The 20,810-nt window shown below is 38.5% G+C and overlaps 1 protein-coding gene across 2 annotated transcripts; it reads left to right on the top strand.

Moving 5' to 3' along the window:
* Positions 1 to 6,576: 6,576 nt before the first annotated feature.
* On the top strand, positions 6,577 to 11,949 carry LOC145779975 (uncharacterized). Of its 2 annotated transcripts, XM_082591674.1 has the most exons (6): positions 6,577 to 6,702; positions 6,906 to 7,680; positions 8,273 to 8,341; positions 10,467 to 10,555; positions 10,723 to 10,846; positions 11,332 to 11,949. In XM_082591674.1, exons 2-6 carry the CDS (start codon positions 7,654 to 7,656, stop codon positions 11,464 to 11,466), a joined length of 444 nt encoding a protein of 147 aa, XP_082447800.1. In that variant the 5' UTR covers positions 6,577 to 6,702; positions 6,906 to 7,653; the 3' UTR covers positions 11,467 to 11,949. The 2 variants fall into 2 exon arrangements, 1 of the variants encoding a protein (XP_082447800.1); XR_014290581.1 differs by lacking the exons at positions 10,467 to 10,555; positions 11,332 to 11,949 and having other exon boundaries at positions 10,723 to 10,826.
* Positions 11,950 to 20,810: the final 8,861 nt, after the last annotated feature.

The raw sequence follows: 20,810 nt of genomic DNA, 5'->3' as shown, positions 1-20,810 counted from the left end.
CGGATGAATTTGCCTGTTGTCTGTCCAAGTTTGTAAAATTGCAGCTAGAATAATTTTATCAACGGTAGGCCTAGTGTGGTTTATTTTTGTCACTTTGCAGCTGCTGATTTTTTTTACATTGTTCCTTATTAACAGCTAGATCACCTAAGTAGGCTATCCAACATCTTCATAGTTTTTGAAAAGCAAAAACATTGTTATGCCATATTTCTAGTCTTCGAGCTTTGAAGTGATTTGAAATCCAGATCTAGCCTTACCCAGGAAAACAAAACAATAGCTTATCTAGTTTCAAACTGCCTCATCACACAGCTTCAGTTGTCCGAGCTACTGCATTTGAATCGATGCTGTTAAATCCAACACTAATTCCCTTTGAAGCGTTGAGAATTCATTTTACAAGTTTATAAAATAGCACTAAACAAAATTCTAAAAAACCTGCTGGTTTACGACATCGCAATTGAGTTAGCCATTTTTTGGAGCCTAATTTTTAATAAGAAAAATAAAGTGATTACAATAAAGACAGTTGACAGCACACGTGAATAACGCTGATTAGAGTGGATTTACTTATTAGTTAGAATGTAAGCTAGCATAGCCTACCGTACTTTTGCTCATAAAACGACTCTAATCCTCATTTAACAAGCAAAGTTGAAAAAAATCGACCTTTCCAACTACGAAGAAATAGAACAATCTTTTAACTTAGCAATCTTTTTGGGACGCACACAAACAAATGGACGAGTATTTTATGCAACATGTCTGAAAATAAACGATTCAATGTTGACTTTATTAAATTGGAATGGGGAAACATGGCTAAATTATTTGAAATCTCCAAAATAATAACATTTTCTGAAATGCGGAGATCAGGCGGAAGAAAAGTATACAACAGTCTTGCTAATTGCATAGCCTACATTCAGAAGTTTAGTTCATTTTTTTAAAGGCTGTGGCTATATTTACACTATATAGTGTAAGAATAGCCTCAATAGTGTTGCCAGATAAGGAATTCTGCCCTAATTTGAGCAAAGTTTAAAGTTGTTGAAAACAAAAACTTGTATTTGGATTTTTTTTAGTCCTGGGCAAAGATCAAAACCATAAACTTATTCCTAACTCTAGCCCTCACCTTAACCCTTCCTGACTTTAATCCTAACTCTGGCAACACTTCATTGTGTAAAAATAGCCACTTCCTTTTTAAAGGCAGTGGCTATTTGACCGGCTCCGGTCTTTGAATCTGAAACACTATTTGACCGGTCATGACGTCACTAAATAAGCACTTTTTTCTTTTTCTCTTTCAAAGCAAAAGACGATAAGCGCCTTAAGTTTTAAATTCAACACGTTTTCTTCAACTGAGTCCGTGGTACATACGTAACGTCTCGGGCTTCCATTCTAGAGGGAATGAGTTCGATACTATCCGGAAGCGTTTTTTTTTTTTTTTTTTTCTCTACAAACTGATATGAATCTGAATGAATCAACAAGTGAATAAAAAAGTCCGGTCTTTGAATCTGAAACACTATTTGACCGGTCATGACGTCACTAAATAAGCACTTTTTTCTCTTTCAAAGCAAAAGACGATAAGCGCCTTAAGTTTTAAATTCAACACGTTTTCTTCAACTGAGTCCGTGGTACATACGTAACGTCTCCGGCTTCCATTCTAGAGGGAATGAGTTCGATACTATCCGGAAGCGTTCTTTTTTTTTTTTTCTCTACAAACTGATATGAATCTGAATGAATCAACAAGTGAATAAAAAAGTTTCAAAACGAATTAAAAAAGTTTTTTCTAGTCTTTTTTTAACAAATTCCTTTCATTTCTTAGCACAAATTCTCTGAAAAAATCACGCCTTCTAATAGGCTGTAAGATTACGTTTCGCTGAAGTCCGAAGTTAAAAATTAAATCCAGTCTCATTGTCGCACAACAATCAGTCAAGTTTCAAATCATCATCTCAACCAACCCTTCAAGACAACTTTCCACTTTCACTTTAGTACTTTACTACGCTACGGCTACGCTGAAGAGGTCGGGAGATCGAAACACTGGCCTTTGTCCGTAGTTGCTTTTCATAATGTCTTTTTAGACATTCTTTTTGGGTCAATAATGTCTTTTTATATATTACTTTTAAAGAAATAAAAAGGAGTCAAACAGCATGTAAATTTCACTCTGTGTGGAGCTACATGTATATACTTGAGAGGTTAACTGTTATTCTTTTATTCACAAATTAAAAAAACTTAACTTTATTACTCACATTTGGAAAGATTTAAAAAAAATGGGCTGTAGGCTACTCAAATTAAAAATTGACGACAAAAATGCACTTTGGGTCAAAATTTAGTTAGAAAAAGAAAACGCTTCCGGATAGTATCGAACTCATTCCCTCTAGAATGGACAATAGGGGTTGTGACAAATTTGTGGCAGTGGCACCTGCCGCGGCACCTGCCACCAGTTTGCGTGGCACCTGCCACAAATTTGCGCGGCACCTGCCACAGTTTGCGTGGCACCTGCCACAATTTGCGCGGCACCTGCCACCAGTTTGCGTGGCACCTGCCACAATTTGCGCGGCACCTGCCACCAGTTTGCGTGGCACCTGCCACAGTTTGCGCGGCACCTGCCACCAGTTTGCGTGGCATCTGCCACAATTTATGCGACACCTGCCACCAATTTGGGCGACACCTGCCACTAGTTCGTGCGACACCTGCCACCCATTTGCCCAACTGCCACCACCACTTTGCGCGACTGCCGGCCACCAGAGATGTACCGGTACATGGATTCAAGGCCTATGAGAGGAGGTATGGCATACCGTACCCTTGAGGCCCAGGCCTGTGATTGTTGGGGGGCCCGAAATTGTGATTTTTCCGTCTACGCGCAGAAATGTTTGGTTAAGACCATCATAAACGACTAAATTCAAGCATAAAAGTTGCTATTCTTTAGTCCCTGGGGGGGGGGGACGTAATGCAGCAAAAGGGTCCGGAAAGGTAATTGAGTGTTTTGTGCACAAATTAGGGGCCCGAAGTGGTGATTTAATGCTTTACGTGCAAAAATGTTCTGTTAAAAGCACCCTAAATTAAATCATAAAAGTTGGTTACATGCTCCTGTCCGGGGGGGGGGGCATAGTGTAGCAAGGCTCAGCATAGAATCAAAGTTAGCTAGACAAGTTCACTTTGACAAAGTTATTAAAGTTTTTGCAGGAAAAAAGGCAAGAAAAATCTGTTTTGCTCAATAGCTCAAATGGATTCAGTGATGTACAAAATACGGTGCTCTTGTAGAATCCGGAATTCGCCTTTCTGGTCAATATGACGTCACAAAACGGACGCAACTATTATTGGGAGGGTGAAAAAAAGGAAAGTAAAAAGCGGCGGAATGGAGGTGATAAGGCGGAATGGATATGGCTTTTTTGACAATTTACTATGTTTTCACAATAAAAACATTATACCAACGTCGAGAGTTCGATACAAGGCCCTAGGATGGCATAAAACTTATCAATTTGCATAAATTCAACTAAAAATTTATCTAATTAAAGTTTAACATCAAAAATATGAAACCTTTGCCACTATGTGCTGTAGCTTTCTCATACTGCTCGGATTTTAATAATTTTACCATTGTTGGAAAGCACGATCATACATCTACCTGAATCAATTGGCTACAAATCCAAAACAAGTACTATTTTTATCTTGTGATGACATAAACTTCACCAACTTGTACTATTTTTCATAAGCCACCGTTTAAGCCACCCCCTGTTTGCTGTAATCGATAAATAGTCCTTCCACTAAAAGTGCTGTAGCTTTCTCATTTGTGGTCGGATTTTAACAACTTTGCCATCGTTGGAAAGTACAATTATATATCTACCCGAATCAATCAAACACAAACGCAAAGTAAGTACCGTACTAGCTTTATCTTGTGATAAGTTAAACTTCACCAACTTGTACCGATTCTCAGCAATTTAATTTTTACAATAAACTTGTAGGGACCCGCGATGTAATTTCCATTGTTTTTAACTTTCTACAAAATATAATCCTCCCATAACATTTACGTTTTTAAAAAACTCACTTGTTGTGCACAAATATAATTTTGATAAATCATTTTCTACTTAAATAACCTTCCACTCGCAGCTTTCCCAAGTGATTCTGTTCAATGGCAATTCGTCGCTTTCAATCTTCTCCGCTTTAACAAACGGTTCACCTCTGCGACGGAATCTCACCAGGAGTTCACCCCAGTTAGTAAACATGTTGTTGGAATTTGCCAATTTTAAATTATGTAATTGCTTGTTTTTCTTTTATTTTGGAAGTGCTTTATTTACATCCACACAAACAAGTTTCACACACAACATAAAATAAGCATTACGATAATTCTTACGTTTTAAATTCAAAAATCTATTCATTCTGAAAAGGCTAGTTAAAAAGTTTGGCGTTCTAAATTCTGCAATTCGAACTAACAAAATAAAATAAATTCTTTGAGGCTCATTGCGTTATCTCTGTGCCATCGAAGCTTTGTTACGCCAGCAGCGTATCTGCTGTCATCAGGGGTTATAAACTTTAAATTAAACAAATAAAAACCTTTGACCCCTGCAAAATCATTAAATATTTGAAAACTAAATGAATAGGCCTATGTCTTGCTTTATTCACCTGAAAAGTTTTATTTTATTAGTTATAAATTTTCTCCTTGGTTGATCCAAAAAACGGTCTTATTCCGGTAAGTCACTAACTTTTATGCTTTAAAGTTTAGCAAACGTAACATCATAGACGTCATACATCTTGATGAGTGTCAGACAAAAAGCTTTCAGACAATGAAGTTACTTCATTTCCGATATATTCAAGTTTCGCATAACGAATCACTGGAATCAGCTACCGTAAAATGGGGATACTTTGAAATCCGGGTAAACTTTGAAAAGTTCCCCAAAAATGGTTGACAGGGTAATAGGTTTGTTAATAACTCCCTAATAAAGCGAAATTTCTTGTTAAAAATCAATTTTTCGTAGTCCTTGGTAAAATTACTTTCGATTAAGTCTGCAATTTTGGTTGGAGACTAAATTTACTTCACGCTCCAGTAGTCCAGTATGATTTTACCAAAACAGCATGATGACGTGATGTGTTCCAACTTCTATGTGGTTTTCAGCCGTTTGATGGTATTTCAGCTCAGTTTTTTAACCAGATCTTGGAAATATCATCAAGATCTAAAAGGATTTTTTTGTATTATTGTCATTTTTTTAAAAGTCTTTTTTTCTGAAGAGCACGGTATCGTACTCTCAAGAATGAAGATACTAGGTTGTGCAATAGCAGCAAGTGTAGGCTGAGTTTTGTTGCAGTTTTATCCATTTTTTACCGAATCTATTACTTTTATAAGGAAGAAACCTTCGATTTTGCAGCGTTTTGCCTATTTAGCATTTTTTTTAGGTCATTTGGCATTTTTTGACCAGTTGTTTGGCATTTTTTCCATAAGTGGACCTGGCAACCCTGATCTGCAGCAGTTACTGGTAACTCAATATTCGTGGCAGTCTCAATATCCGTGGCAGGTAACTCAATATCCGTGGCAGTTTACTCAATATATCCATAACAGGCAGCTTATATATGCGGAAGTTAACAAAGGCAACATATATCAATGCCAGGATTGATACCTTGGTACATTGCTCCGTCAAGTTCACGTCTGTAGCAATTAACTAACTATTCGTGGCAGTTAACTAACTATCCGTGGCAGTTTACTCAATATATCAGTCAGGCAACTTATATATGCGGTAGTTAACTAAGGCAACACCCATCTATGTCAGGATTGATACCTTGATACATTGCTCCGTCAAGTTCACATCTGCAGCAGTCAACTACGTAACTATCCGTGGCAGTTAATTAGCTATCCGTGGCAGTTTACTCAATATACCCATAACTAGGGATAGTAGATTACCGGGATTGTTAACTAAATCCGCTTTTTTGTTCATCCGCAACATTAGAAGGGTAATTTTTTATTTTATTTACAAAATAATGTATTTTTTATGGGTTATATAAAAAGAGTGAAGTTGGTTTTGAAGTAATTTAAAGTTTTTAGTTGAAAGCAAGCCAGCAGCAAAGCGTGAAAAAAATGTCAAATTGGCAATTTACCCTTCTAATGTTGCCGGAACAACGGAGTTGCTCGTCCCGGTAATCTACTGTCACTACCCATAACAGGCAACTTATGTATGCGGAAGTTAACTAAGGCAACATATAGGGTAGCCTATCCATATCAGGATTGATACAATGATACATTGCTCCATCAAGTTCACGTCTGTAGCAATTAACTAACTATCCGTGGCAGTTAACTATCTATCCGTGGCAGTTTACTCAATAAATCAATAACAGAAAACTTATATATGCGGCAGTTAACTAAGGCAACATGTATCTATGTCAGGATTGATACCTTGATACATTGCTCCGTCAAGTTCACATCTGCAGTAGTCAACTAACTATCCGTGGCAGTTAATTAACTAGTACGGTACTGTACCGGTATCCGTGGCAGGTAGCTAACTATCCATGGCGGTTTACTCAATATACCGTTTTTGGTATGTTGGATTTTTCTACGTTATAGATAAAATAAAGTCAAATGAACTATTCCATATTAATCGGTCACTTCTTTCTTTCAGTTTTTGACAGTAATTCTCTTCCCCATAGAATATTAGCAGTAACTGTATAATATATAAAATATTAAATAATACTATTTTGACAAAATTCTGACATTGAAAACTTCCGTGAAGCACGAAGATAAGAAATGTGAGTTTGTTATTGATTTTGCATATAATGTTAGTTTACCCTATTGTTAGCATAAATATAGCTTTTGGAGTAGGCTGGTAATATATTTCTGGCAAAAATATCTGTTTTACATTCATAAGTCATAATTAAATGTTTATGGGGTTACTTTGCACAGTATATATATTTTATTACACAGTTACTAACAAAAATATTATTTATCTTAGACTGACAATGCCTAGAAAGCATAAAAGATCACTTGGTTCAAGGAGCTACAAGGACTATGATGAAGAGAACTTACAGAAGGCAGTAGACTCTGGTCTGTCTCTAAGAAAAGCTGCAGAGGAGTGTGGAATCCCAATGCGACCTATCAAACATAAGCGACAAGCGTGATAAATGTCATTCACAGATGTTGGAAGACCAACAGCATTTTCAGATGCTGAAGACTCGAAGAGCATGCCTTAGTCCACATCATTCAAACATGTGGTTATTGGGGCCAGCCCCTTGATATATTGGACGTCAGAATGATTGGTCACAGAATACTAACACAACAAGAAAAGACTGTTGCTGCCTTTCGTAACAATATTCCAGGTTCTGACTGGGGTTACTCCTTCCTAAAACGAAGTGAAGCTGAAATTACCCAACGCCACTGCCAAAATATAAAGCGTGGTCAAGCAGAAGTAAGTGCTGAAACTGTGAGTGTGTACTTTAACAATCTAGAAGAAAGTCTTCTGAATGTGGATGTGGAACCACAGGCAATAATAAACTATGACGAAACAAACTCATCAGACGTCCCAGGCAAGAAGCGATGCATATTCAAATGTGGAATCAAATACCCTGAAAGAATTATGAATCATTCAAAAGGATCAACATCTATTATGTTTGCTGGCACTGCATCGGGAAAAATGTTGCCAATGTACACTGTGTACAAAGCAGAGCACCTTTGGGATACATGGATGGAAGGAGGCCCAACGCATGCACGATATAACAGATCAAAGTCAGGTTGGTTCGACCATGCTTGTTGTAACGATTGGCTTCAGACTATAATTTAGCCATATATCACTATCAGAAACATCGATGGTCCAAAAGTATTGATTGGTGATAACCTGAGACCTGAGTTCCCATCTCATCTCATTTCGCAAACCGCAATTACCATTAATTGAAATGGCAATTAGGTCTAGGTACACTAAAAAATACAATTATTTAAATTAGGATTATTTCAAATGATCACTTATTCAAGCTATATATATAATTAAATAACATAAGCACGAAGTTCGCAATTCTGAATGGATTGCTCTGATTACATTTAGTGATGGAAAAGCGAATGGGCTGCTTGAAATGCTCAACATAGCGGACGACAGCGCAACTCAGAAAGCTTTGTGGCATTTCAAAATATTGTATTTTACTGTAAATGGTTAGGCGTAAACTTTCGTCTGATAATTTCATTTGTAGACTGTTGTTTTATAAATAAACTTTCCAAGGAATCAGGTTTTTTCTGGAAGCTCCTACGTTCTTTTCTATGTCAATTCATGTTCATTTCATGTTTTTAAGTTTGAAGTAGATTAGCCTGTCTGATGCATTCACTTTGTTTCAGGTAAATTTTAGCAGGATAGAAGTATTCATGGGAGCTTACAACAAAAGTGGAACCCATTGGAATCTACTGGTATGTATACTTGTGTATGTAGGCTACTCTGTTCTTACGGGTCTGCTACTATTCGGTGAGTTCCTAACTTCTAACCCCTAACCCAGGGGTTCTTAACCTTTTTTGTCTCGTTTACCCCTGGCCAAATGAAAAAAGTAAAATTTACCCCCACCGTTTTGGTGGCCTCTTGTGATGTCATCGTGTCCAGTCAACCAAGGGAAGAAATTCAAGACATCCTTTTTTGTCTGGATTTACCTTGGCAATAATCAAAAACAAGCTGTTTATTTGCCGAAGACACGATTGTTCTTGATGGGTTCCTGTGAAAAATAATGTCTACTCAAATGACTTTTGTGCTTGCTTTCCACGAACAATTTTGGAGATTCTTGGAACAGTCGTTGAAAGATCTACTCGCATGTCGTCTTTGGGAACTAAGCGAGATCGATGTTTTGTTTTAATAGTCAACCATGTAGAGAACCCTGCTTCACACAGATAAGTAGTTGGAAAAGGTATAATAACTTCAAATGCACGCTTAGTCAGCGTAGGAAACTCTTCGACTAATCCATACCAAAACTTGGAAAAGTCACCATTGCACAATAAGAATTTGGAACAAAGCGTTGTTGAACATTGAAGATCCATCAATTCATCTTTGCAAAGATCATCGCCAGCAATACTTTCTAACTTGGCTTCGAAGGGATGAGTTATCCAAAGAGCAGTATTGTTAAAACTTTCACCTTCGAAGTAACCGTCAAAGTTTTTTTTTTCAAGGCGGCAAGGTGCTGGCATATTTCGACTTCGAGATCAGAAATCTCGTTACGACTTCTACTGACATTCCAATCATCAAATGTTGGAAAATTTGCGTAAACTCCTTTTTGAACTCTTCTACTCCACAGATCTAATTTTGTCTGGAAGCCCTGAAGTTTATCATGTAGCCTAGCCTACATCTATAATGGTAACACTTTTTCCTTGCATTTGCATAATGAGCTAGTTCAAACTTGAAAAAGTGTCTGTCAAGTAAGCCAATGCACCAATAAGTTTGTTGTCGCTAAAGTGCTTACTCAATGGGGATTTGCGTTCTCTAAGAAACATCTCGATTTCACCATGTAGTTTGAAAACTCGAGACAAAACAAGACCCCTATAGAGAGCCACCGAACTTTGGTGTGATAAAGGAGAACAGAGTGTTCTGATCTCATCTGATTACAAACCACTTTGAAAAGACGATGATTAAGAGCACGTGCCCTGATAAAATTCACACATTCAACCACATGTTTCAATACTGCTTTCAAATATTCTAGAAGGGTTTTACTTGCCAGTGCATGTCGATGAAGGCACAGTGAGTAGAAATGATGTTCGGTGCGCGTTTTTTCACCAGAGTTGTAAAACCAGACTTAGCACCGAGCATAGAAGGGGCACCTTCTATGCAAAGTAAACCCACATGATTCCAGGATATAGTATTTTGTTGAAAGTACTTATCCAATTTTTCCAGTATCCATTTTTTCCAAAAATGTAGCACACATACGCTGCTGAAATGAAACTGGTAGGCCTACCGGTAGTCTACTTGCATAGAGATAAAAGAAAAATAAGAAAACTTACATTAAGCATAAATTTGAATTGAAATCGAGTGCAACACTATCAGTTTTTTAATAACTGAAAAAATAAAGTTTGCTTTAATTTATGATTCAGTAAATTTACCCCCTCGGTAGGTGAAATTTACCCCCTGGGGGTAAATTTATCCCCGGTTAAGAACCCCTGCCCTAACCTTAAGCCCTAAACCTTAACCCTAAAACGGCAATGATAATTAGGCTACGGTACCCGATAATTTTAAAAAAAATGAAAAAATCCCCCGTTAAGGGATCGGACTCACCGAATCGGACTAACCGAATCGGACTCACCGAAACGGGCCATTCCGGTTCTTACCGTATGACTTTGCTTTGCGGTGGTATAATGTAACTTTGCCCATGCGCATGCCCAATGTTTCAGATAGCCTATATATGTTATTTTGTACTGCAATAGAAAAACTTCGCTATGTTATCATCACATTTGCAGATTGCAACTTGACCAGGTAAACTTAACTTGTAGGCCTAAAAAGGCTGTTCCTCTCACTTCATCGTGTGTGTCCACTGTCCAATGCAACTAATTTTGTTCACAGTATGTTCACATACCTTCTTCCACGGTTTATCTGGTTGAACCATATGGGACGACAAAAGAAGGAAGTTCTAAAGCATGTGACAGTTTAAAGTGAGAGTAGTCTATGATTTAAAAAAAGTTTAGTTTCGCATAACTCACATTGTTTTGCATTGCAATGTGTATATGTTCATGTGTAATGTTTTTGCGGATTATGGTACATGTTTAAGCAAAGCCTGGTTGCCATTTCTGTGTTTTAGGCTACACAGTGTTTGCTTTAGAATATTCTTTACCACACGAGTGAGCAAAACGGACATGGCGTTGAGAGAGGTGTGCTGGGTACCAGGGGAATTGTTTCATCTGAAACAATACGACGCCAACAATTGTGGCATTTTTGTGATCAAGGTAAGAATCCAGTTTGCTTAAACAACACAATCATACTTCTAAATTCTTATATGTTCGACAGCCCATAAGGTGATGCTACAAAACAAAAATATGTCAAAAATTCGTTTCTTGAAACAACATTTTCTTTTGAGATGCAAGAGTAATTGGTTTGTTATAGTCTAGGAAACATCCGTGGCGACTGACGATGGTACACTATTGGCAACTATTTCGCGTGTTTATCACATACGTAGTCTTTACTGTAGCCTACATTACTGTAGTATATAAACCTATTGGTTAAATGTAGCCCATTCCATCCAGATGGTATTGTGCTTGATATTGTTTTGCACTACAGATTGCCTAACTTTCATTGCAGACTTGCAGTGAAAATAGGCCTACTACCCTACATTAGAACAGTTAGTTCTGGAAAGAGGCGCGCTTTATATCACAACGCGCCTCAGCCCTGGCATGCAGCCTTCATTTTCATCGATTTTTATTGCCCATCACAGATTAACCAACACCCAAACAGACCCATGGCGAAGATGAAGCAACTTCTACAGATTTTCTGCAAATCCGGTTCTTTTCAAAACTTTAGTGCCCTCATCATTGTTGATGTGTTGAAGCCTAATGGACTATCAAAGTGAAATTCATCAAACATGGAGTCAAAGACTGAATTGTTGTTCACTCCACGTCCAACGGTTCTAGGCGTTCGAAATAATCTTCCTTTGTTTGTTTGTTATCTTTATCCTGCATTGCGGGAAAGCGGACTTGAGCGCTATGCATCGGTGTACGCCTTCCGACGCGGACGTACACCTGACCCACGCTGCAGCCGACGACAATGTCTGTTTCCGGTTGTCTACTTTACTTATGACTTAAATTTGGTACTACCCATTACTCGAAATTGATCCCTGGGTAGAGACAATTATTTCTAATTCCTTATTTCCTCAGATAACGGCAACAGCGAAACGGCAATAAATTTCCTAGTAGCCGAATATATTGATTTTGTGTGTGTTTTCATGGATTGACATTTTTGTTTGAAATGTTTTGATTTAACGTTTTGTTTTAATTTTTTTCTTAAATTCATGGTCTATGCGGAAATCTTGCATTACGGTATGCAAAGACAACTTTGGTCCTCAAAAGATTGCAAATAGGATTATTAGGGTGGCCAAAAAAAATGGAAATTTTTTATTTTTGTTTGCACACCCTCTCATTTGAGGAGGATTCATGAAAAAATGACACTGTGAAAATTTGAAGTGAATCCGACAAGAGGAAGTGCTCTCCCACCGACCTCTAAATTTGCTTTCTTTGGCATAATTCATCAAAATTCCTTGAATATGTGACGTATATAATTCTTTTTTGACTTATCTACATTGCAGTTGCAGCATTTTTGTGTAAACCATTGTTTTACTCTGAATTTATGATATAATAAGTGTTTCCACATGCAGAAAAACATAAATAATGCACAAAATAGATCACATTAACAAGCGTTTGGCATGAAATTAAATGCACTGAACTTTAGCGAAAACCGTATAAAAGTACGTTCACCAGTCACAATCGCAACGCTTCAGGTGACAACACATTGCCCAGAAAAAACAAAAGAAATGTTTGTAAAGAGTCAAGCCATTGATTTTATTTAATGGAGGTGTTGGCATGTTGGCTTTTACTTGCACTTGTTGGAAGCAGCTTTCTGTGGTGCTCGATCACCTGATAGAGGAGCTGGCGCTGTTGTTCATTTTCCGTAAGAACTTCATTGAAGTCAGTAGCTAATTTAACTGCCCAGTACCAGCTCTGCACAATCATTGACGACTTTGAGATCATGGCATGCAAGAAATAGCAGCCTTCGATTAAATGCCTGCTGCATGACAGTGATAGCTCCAGTGTGGACTGTGGATTCCCGTATTGCTTGATGTCGTGTCAAAACAAAGTGCAGCTAAGTGCTCTGCTACAACTCGTGTATGAATTCCACTACTTTTTGGCTCATTAGTGATCCCGTTCCAACAGGCAGCTTTGGAATGCCAAGCAGTATCTCAACATGCATACCAGAAACTACAATGGCCAAAGATTTGCACTTTGTGCCATTGGCATCAGTCAAATGTTTACCATGAAAATGAACAAGTGGAACTGTAACTGTTGGTTTAAATTTTTGCAGCACCGCAGCTGCCAGGCTTTCACGTGAAGTGTTTCGAGCTTCATGACAGAGGAATGTGACATTGTCAATTCATTTATATCAATTCCAACTGCAGCAAGAGCAGGAGTGACGATCATCATTGCTTGACGACTTGATGTTATAGTTCTGTTCAGTGCTGCATTAAACAGTGGATTATCGATAATGCAGCGTTTTGGTAATGGCTGCTCCTACTGGGTTTTCTTTTGTTTTGGTGTTATTTGGATTTACGGTGCAAACAGTGGGTCACTGGAAGAATCTTCATCATCTGCTAATCATTTTCAGATGAGAAAGCAGCAGCACTTGATGGTACTGGATCAATGCGATTACTGTTGCGTCTCTGTTCATCATCTTTGCGCTTTCTATACTTTGCAGCAGCTTGCCGATGCATTGGGTCCTCTGTTGTCATCAGTATCTGTCATGCACCACCTTGGTTTATCAAAAACTGGCAGTCTTTTGGTATTGTTATGCGGCATTCCCAGTTAGCATGTGCAATATCAAATAATGCACTTAAACTCTGGGTGAAGTCAGCTTCTGAGGTCAGCTGGGAAGCTGATTTTCGCCTCCCTTTGTGCTTTGATTCTCCTATATGCTCTTGATGGATGCGTTTTAGTTTGGTAACAACGTGAGTCTTCGCAGTGGTAGCGATATTAGCTTTCACTCACAAGAACTGTACTGCAAGCAAGTGGCAGTGTAACCTTATTGATCTTCATCTCGTACAACCACACCCCATACAGGCAGCTGACATAGCCCCTCAAGGGAGTCAACACTAGAGAGTGGGTGTCCATTTGTTGACTCTCTTGAGGGCCATGTCAGCTGCCTGTATGGGGTGTGGTTCTTCGCCGTCTACTACGAGATGAAGGTCAATAAGATTACACTGCCACTTGCATGCAGTACAGTTGTAGATGAAGTAATATGAACTACTACCATCTATGCCACTTTTTGGTTTGCAGCACCATCAATATCTGCCCCTACAAATGACCTAGCAATGTTACAGCTCACAGAGGATTATAAAGAGGTTGACAATGCGATTTCTCAAGTGGCAGAAAAAAGTTGAGGTTGCGCTTGTGGTACATCAGTGAGGATCTTGCTGCACTGCCTTTATTCAGTGATAATAACACAGATGATGAAAAGAAGGCAATCGTTAATGCTCTTAAGAAAGACCCATTTCCCGAAGATGTTCGTCGTGTTGCCCCAAACAAAATTGTCAAGTTTTAACGTCTCTCTTTGACACAGTTTGTAACACAGCGTTCACTTAACCTTTTCGAGTCACTGCTTCTGTTGACACATGGCGTGATCGTGATGATAATAAAGAAGCATGCAAAGTTTGGCGTCATCTCAAAGCCGTCAATGATTGTGCAGAGCGGGCAGTCAAATTAGCTACTGACTTCAATGAAGTCCATACAAAAAATGAACAACAGCGCCAGCTCCTCTATCAAGTGGTCAAGCACCACAGAAAGCTGCTTCCAACAAGTGCAATAAAGTCAACCAATGGCTTGACTCTTTACAAACATTTCTCTTGCAATTTCTGGGCAATGTGTTGTCACCTGAAGCGTTGCAATCGTGACTGGTGAACATACTTTTATGCGGTTTTAGCTAAAGTTTAGTGCATTTTATTTCATACCAAACGCTTGTTAACGTGATCTATTTTGTGTATTATTTCTGTTTTTCTGCATGTGGAAACACTTATTGTATCATAAATTCAGAGTAAAACAATGGTTTACACAAAAATGCTGCAACTGCAATGTAGATAAGTCAAAAAAAGAATTACGTCACATATTCAAGGAATTTTGACGAATTATGCCAAAGAAAGCAAACTTTGAGGTCGGTGGGAGAGCACTTCCTCTTGTCGGATTCACTTCAAATTTTCACAGTGTCATTTTTTCATAAATCCTCCTCAAATGAGAGGGTGTGCAAACAAAAATAAAAAATTTCCATTTTTTTTGGCCACCCTAGGATTATTCTATTCCCTACGATCGTTTGATGAAGGTCCCCAATTTTTATGTAATTTTTACAGGTCCCCGGTGTGAAAAGGTTGGGAACCGCTGCTTTATAATTTTGGAGTCGATGTCGTGTTTAATAAGATATTGTGTTTCTTTTAGCGTACCGTGGTAGCCTGATGTGAACCTTCTGGCTTAACATGAAATAAAATACAAATAAACCAATAGCCTACATACGGTACTACATAGGCTAAAGAAGTTAAGTATTTATTTTCGGACTAACACATTATCTTGGTAGTGACGAAATTTATAATTAGCAATATGATTTTCAATCCAGTACATCATGAGCTAAGCCTGAAGGTGAAGGCTAACAAAATTTTTTAAGGGCATAACAGTCTGATGTATGTAGGGCCGTTGAGAGGATAGTTGTCCAGTTATTTAGTCAAATTGTAAATTAGGCCTACTACGTTTTCATAAATATATTTGTATTGACAAAATTTTGTTTGCACCACCAAAATGGTTAATGCAAAACTGTTTGAACGTTTTATTTTGAATCATCTATTGCCTTTCTTGAATACCAGTGACAATCAATTTGGGTTTAAGTCTGGTCATAGTACTGACATGAGTGTTTTCTTATTAAAACAAGCAGTGTCCTCTTATATCAGTCATGACACTCCTGTATATTCTGTCTTTTTGGATGCTTCAAAAGCCTTCGACAAAGTCAATCATCATTTATTGTTTAAAACGCTTATCACACGTAACGTGCCTATGTATTTTGTTCGCTAATGGGAATACTGTTAGTAAACTTTAGGCTAGTAAACAAACCATGCGAGTGATGTGGGGAGGTCACTTGTCCCAATCATTTACTGTGTCCAACGGAGTCAGACAAGGTGGGGTGTTAAGCCCCTATCTTTTTGCCGTATATATTGATTAGCTTTCTTATGAGCTCAATAAAACAAAAGTTGGTTGCTATGTTGGCAACTCTTGTCTAGATCATAGCCTGTTATGTTTGCTGATGACATTTGCTGCATCTCGCCTAGTTTGTGTGGCTTACAAAATTTGTTAGATGTTTGCCACAAGTATGCTGTTGAACATGAAATTACTTTCAATTCTAAAAAGTAATTTGGTATGTTATTCTCCCCAAAAATTTTATCTTTCACGTGCTTATTTGCTACATCTAGGTAAATCTGAAATTGTGTTCACAGACTCTGTAAAATACCTCGGTGTATTTATTGAGAGTTCTCTTTCAGATGAAAATGATATTTCAAGGCAAGTACGCTCTCAGTACTGTGCTGCAAATAATGCAAAATCTCATTTTTCTAAATGCTCACCCGCTGTAAAAAACATTGTAACTTATTTAGATCTTATTGTATGTCGTTTTACTCATCCCAGTTGTGGAACAAGTTTAGATCTTCTATAATAAAATATATTCTATATTCTTCTATAATAAGTATGAAACGATTGCTTGTTGCTTACAATGACTCTTTCAGAATATTGCACAACTTGCCTCGTTATGTCAGTGCCCGTGAACATTAAAGTAATGAATAATGTAGCAACGTTTGATGCTTTCAATTAGGAAAAGCATGTTTTCGTTTATTAACCGTTGCATACACTCCTCAAATCGCTTTATATCAGACATGATGTCATCTGATTGTTTTTATCGTTCTGAATACTTTCAATTCTTCCAACGCTCATTGTATGTGAATTATAACAGATATGTAAATTAAATAGATATGTAAAGAATAGATATGTAAACAGTAAATTATAACAGTAGATATGTGAACACACTGCCTATTTAGTGAGCTTTTAAACCGGCGGCATCCAAAGTGGCTCTCTGTGACCTTTGTGCATTTGCAGTTTGTGTATTATTTCGTTGTTTTGTTTTGGATATGGACAGCTTTGTCTGACGCAAATAAATAATAAATGAAATAAATATTCTTCTATGATAAATTGTTTTATTCTTCTATGTTTAGCCTAATTCTACGGCTATGATGAAAGGGATTAAACGTGTTTGAAGTTCGCAGTAAGCTAGTAGGCCTATACTATAGCTGCGTTAACTCGATCTAGGTTAAACTTTGTTTCAAATAGGCCGATGCCTTTACATAAGATAGGGACAGTGGAAGATCGGGACGACTTGCTTTACTAGTTTTTCTTGCAATATGGACAACTGGAGGGTCACTGCGAAATTTAAAAATTGGCAAAAATAACTTGATTTTACATAAATTCATTTTTATCAAATGAAATGCTATATTTTGCGTGAGATTTTGGGTGGTAGAACATCGGCAGAACCTTACTACAGCAGTGTGAGGCTAACTATTGTGACCACTGTAGCGTGAAATCTATCGCTGCATTATTATGACTAGAATAATATTCAACAAACATAAACTTGGGCGACACATGTCACGAATTTGGGTGACACCTGTAACAAAATCGGTGACACCTGCCACCAAAATCGGTGACATCTGCCACAAAATCAAGGACACCTGCCACCAAAATCGGTGGCACCTGCCACAAAAACAGTGGCACCTGCCACCAAAATCGGTGGCACCTGCCACAAAAGCAGTGGCACCTGCCATCAAAATCGGTGGCACCTGCCACAAAATCGGTGGCACCTGCCACAAAAACCGTGGCACCTGCCACAAAATCGGTGGCACCTGCCACAAAAACCGTGGCACCTGCCACCAAAATGGGTGGCACCTGCCACAAAAGCAGTGGCACCTGCCACCAAAATCGGTGGCACCTGCCACAAAAACAGTGGCAGGTGCCGCGGCAGTGGCACCTGCCACCAATTTGTCACAACCTCGACTCAGAATGGAAGCCCGATACGTTACGTATGAGCCACGGACTCGGTTGAAGAAAACGTGTTGAATTTAAAACTTAAGGCGCTTATCGTCTTTTGCTTTGAAAGAGAAAAAGAAAAAAGTGCTTATGTAGTGACGTCATGACCGGTCAAATAGTGTTTCAGATTCAAAGACCGGAGCCGGTCAAATAGCCACTGCCTTTTTAAAATTGTACGGTATCCGCCATTTTGGGTTGATACTATTGGTTACGTATCCTACAATTGTTGCTACGGGTAAAAGCTACGCTCAGGTAGGCTATGTAATAGCCTAATCAGTGGCGTAGCCAAGGGGGGGGGTTGGGGGAGACAACCCCCTTTGGCACACGTGTGACGTCACGATATTGAGATTGATGCTTTCAGTCTAGAAAAAAATTGCCTAATTTTATACAAAATTGCATTAAAAGAGCGAGTTTTGCCAATACCAAACATTCAAACATCTCAGCCAGGCATCAATTAGCAACAAGAAAACATAGAGACTTAGCTTTATTTCCGAAATATGCACAAGAAAACATGATCTTATCCTTTTGCTATGCCACCAAACAGCACCATTTTACAGGAATATTCATACCCACATTTTTGTTGAAAATGCTCTCAGAATCCACCAAGTTCAAAGTAATTTTTCAAAATTTTTTGGGGGAGGCCCCCAGACCCCCTGCCGCTGGGTCGTCACAACCCCCCTCCCCCCCATTTCAAAATTGCTTGCTATGCTACTGAGCCTAATAATAGGTCTGGCCTATGTACCGTAGTACATATACGGTCAGCTACCGCACAGTAGTTATGTGAAACAGATGCTGCAACCTAGTTCGTACCATGAACAGTTCAGACCGTCAGTTTGTACCTTAAAAAGATAAGAGAAAAAAATTAAAAAAAGCCGAAGTCGCTGATCACAGTTTCCGCAATCATTTTAAAATTTTCCCCCTGAAAAGATCGAGAGAAAAAATAGCTCAAAACCGAAGTCCGCTGATCACAGTTTCCGCAAACATTTTTCCGCAGTTTCCGCTAACTTTAACCATAGAGTAATCTATGCTCTAACCCTCGCTGATCGCAGTTTCCGTTAACCTTTATCCTAATTCTAACCATAGAGTAATCTATGCTCTAACCCTAACCCTCGCTGATCGCAGTTTCCGCAAACATTTTTTCACAGTTTCCGCTAACTCTAACCATAGAGTAATCTATGCTCTAACCTTAACCCTCGCTGATTGCAGTTTCCGCAAAAATTTTTCCGCAGTTTCCGTTAACCCTTACCCTAATTCTAACCATAGAGTAATCTATGCTCTAACCCTCGCTGATTGCAGTTTCCGCAAAAAATTTTCTGCAGTTTCCGTTAACCCTTACCCTAATTCTAACCATAGAGTAATCTATGCTCTAACCCAGGGCTTCTCAAACTTTTTTGTTCTGCGACCCCATTTTGAAAAATATATTTCTATGCGACCCCATTTATGTATTTATTTATTTACATCAGACTCAACATGGTCCATTTTACAATTAAACATAAAATGTAGAAACAAAGCAGATACTCAACTCCGAAGAGCTGAGTTGCATTGTACCACATACAAAGATTGATAGTAACAGTCTGTTGGCATTATTTCATAAATTCATTGATTGGAAAACAAGTTACATCGTGTTACAAACTGGTATAATTTTTTACGAATGAGAGTTTGAAAAGTTGTGGTATTGTTATCAACGAATGCAGAGGTGATGCACTGATGCTGCGTCGTCTCTGCAGATTAAACAACATTCTGCAACAATTATTGTATCCAACACGTAAGCGATTACTACTGGATGAAAGATAGTTGCACCATAGTTGACAGGCATAAAAAGGCATGCAATAGGAACGAAACAACACATTTTTAACAGCAATCAAACATTTGGAAAACCTTGCTTTTAACATGTTTCCAGCACAATACAACGACCGTAATTACCGTTTCGTGTCTTCATCATCGGATAGCAAGTCGTTAATTATTACTCCTAAATATTTCACTAGGTCTCAAAGCAGATACGTTTTTCATTTAAATATATGATCGGATTAAAGTCAAGTTTCAACATCTTGGATTTAAATAAAACACCAACAGTTTTGTTGCAATTAAAGTTTTGTTGCATTATGGGGACATCCACGTTAATGACATTAAAACGGATCATTTTGATCATTATATTTTCTTTTTCTTTCTGACTTATCAATTGTTTTCTTTGTGCTTGCAATTGTTACCGCATGAATCTACGGAACCTAACCACTGATCCATAGTCAATTAATGAGTCGAGGTTGTGACAAATTGGTGGCAGGTGCCACTGCCGCGGCACCTGCCACTGTTTTTGTGGCAGGTGCCACCGATTTTAGTGGCAGGTGCCACTGCTTTTGTGGCAGGTGCCACCGATTTTGGTGGCAGGTGCCACGGTTTTTGTGGCAGGTGCCACCGATTTTGTGGCAGGTGCCACTGCTTTTGTGGCAGGTGCCACCGATTTTGGTGGCAGGTGCCACGGTTTTTGTGGCAGGTGCCACCGATTTTGTGGCAGGTGCCACCGATTTTGATGGCAGGTGCCACTGCTTTTGTGGCAGGTGCCACCGATTTTGGTGGCAGGTGCCACTGTTTTTGTGGCAGGTGCCACCGATTTTGGTGGCAGGTGTCCTTGATTTTGTGGCAGATGTCACCGATTTTGGTGGCAGGTGTCACCGATTTTGTTACAGGTGTCACCCAAATTCGTGACATGTGTCGCCCAAGTTTATGTTTGTTGAATATTATTCTAGTCATAATAATGCAGCGATAGATTTCACGCTACAGTGGTCACAATAGTTAGCCTCACACTGCTGTAGTAAGGTTCTGCCGATGTTCTACCACCCAAAATCTCACGCAAAATATAGCATTTCATTTGATAAAAATGAATTTATGTAAAATCAAGTTATTTTTGCCAATTTTTAAATTTCGCAGTGACCCTCCAGTTGTCCATATTGCAAGAAAAACTAGTAAAGCAAGTCGTCCCGATCTTCCACTGTCCCTATCTTATGTAAAGGCATCGGCCTATTTGAAACAAAGTTTAACCTAGATCGAG

The sequence above is a fragment of the Aplidium turbinatum genome, chromosome 1 (genome assembly GCF_918807975.1).
Source record: "Aplidium turbinatum chromosome 1, kaAplTurb1.1, whole genome shotgun sequence".
Classification (NCBI taxonomy): Eukaryota; Metazoa; Chordata; class Ascidiacea; order Aplousobranchia; family Polyclinidae; genus Aplidium; species Aplidium turbinatum.
The sequence above is the reverse complement of the archived record's forward strand: the minus strand, read 5'-3'. Positions and strand labels throughout refer to the sequence as shown.

What these genes read in the sequence shown, in the direction of transcription:
- LOC145779975 (XM_082591674.1), top strand. Translation starts at nt 7,654, where the DNA reads ATGCACGATATAACAGATCAAAGTCAG. An exon ending in ATATAACAGATCAAAGTCAG is followed by an intron (nt 7,681 to 8,272) that starts GTTGGTTCGACC and finishes ACTTTGTTTCAG; the next exon opens with GTAAATTTTAGCAGGATAGA. An exon ending in GAACCCATTGGAATCTACTG is followed by an intron (nt 8,342 to 10,466) that starts GTATGTATACTT and finishes TTTTGTTCACAG; the next exon opens with TATGTTCACATACCTTCTTC.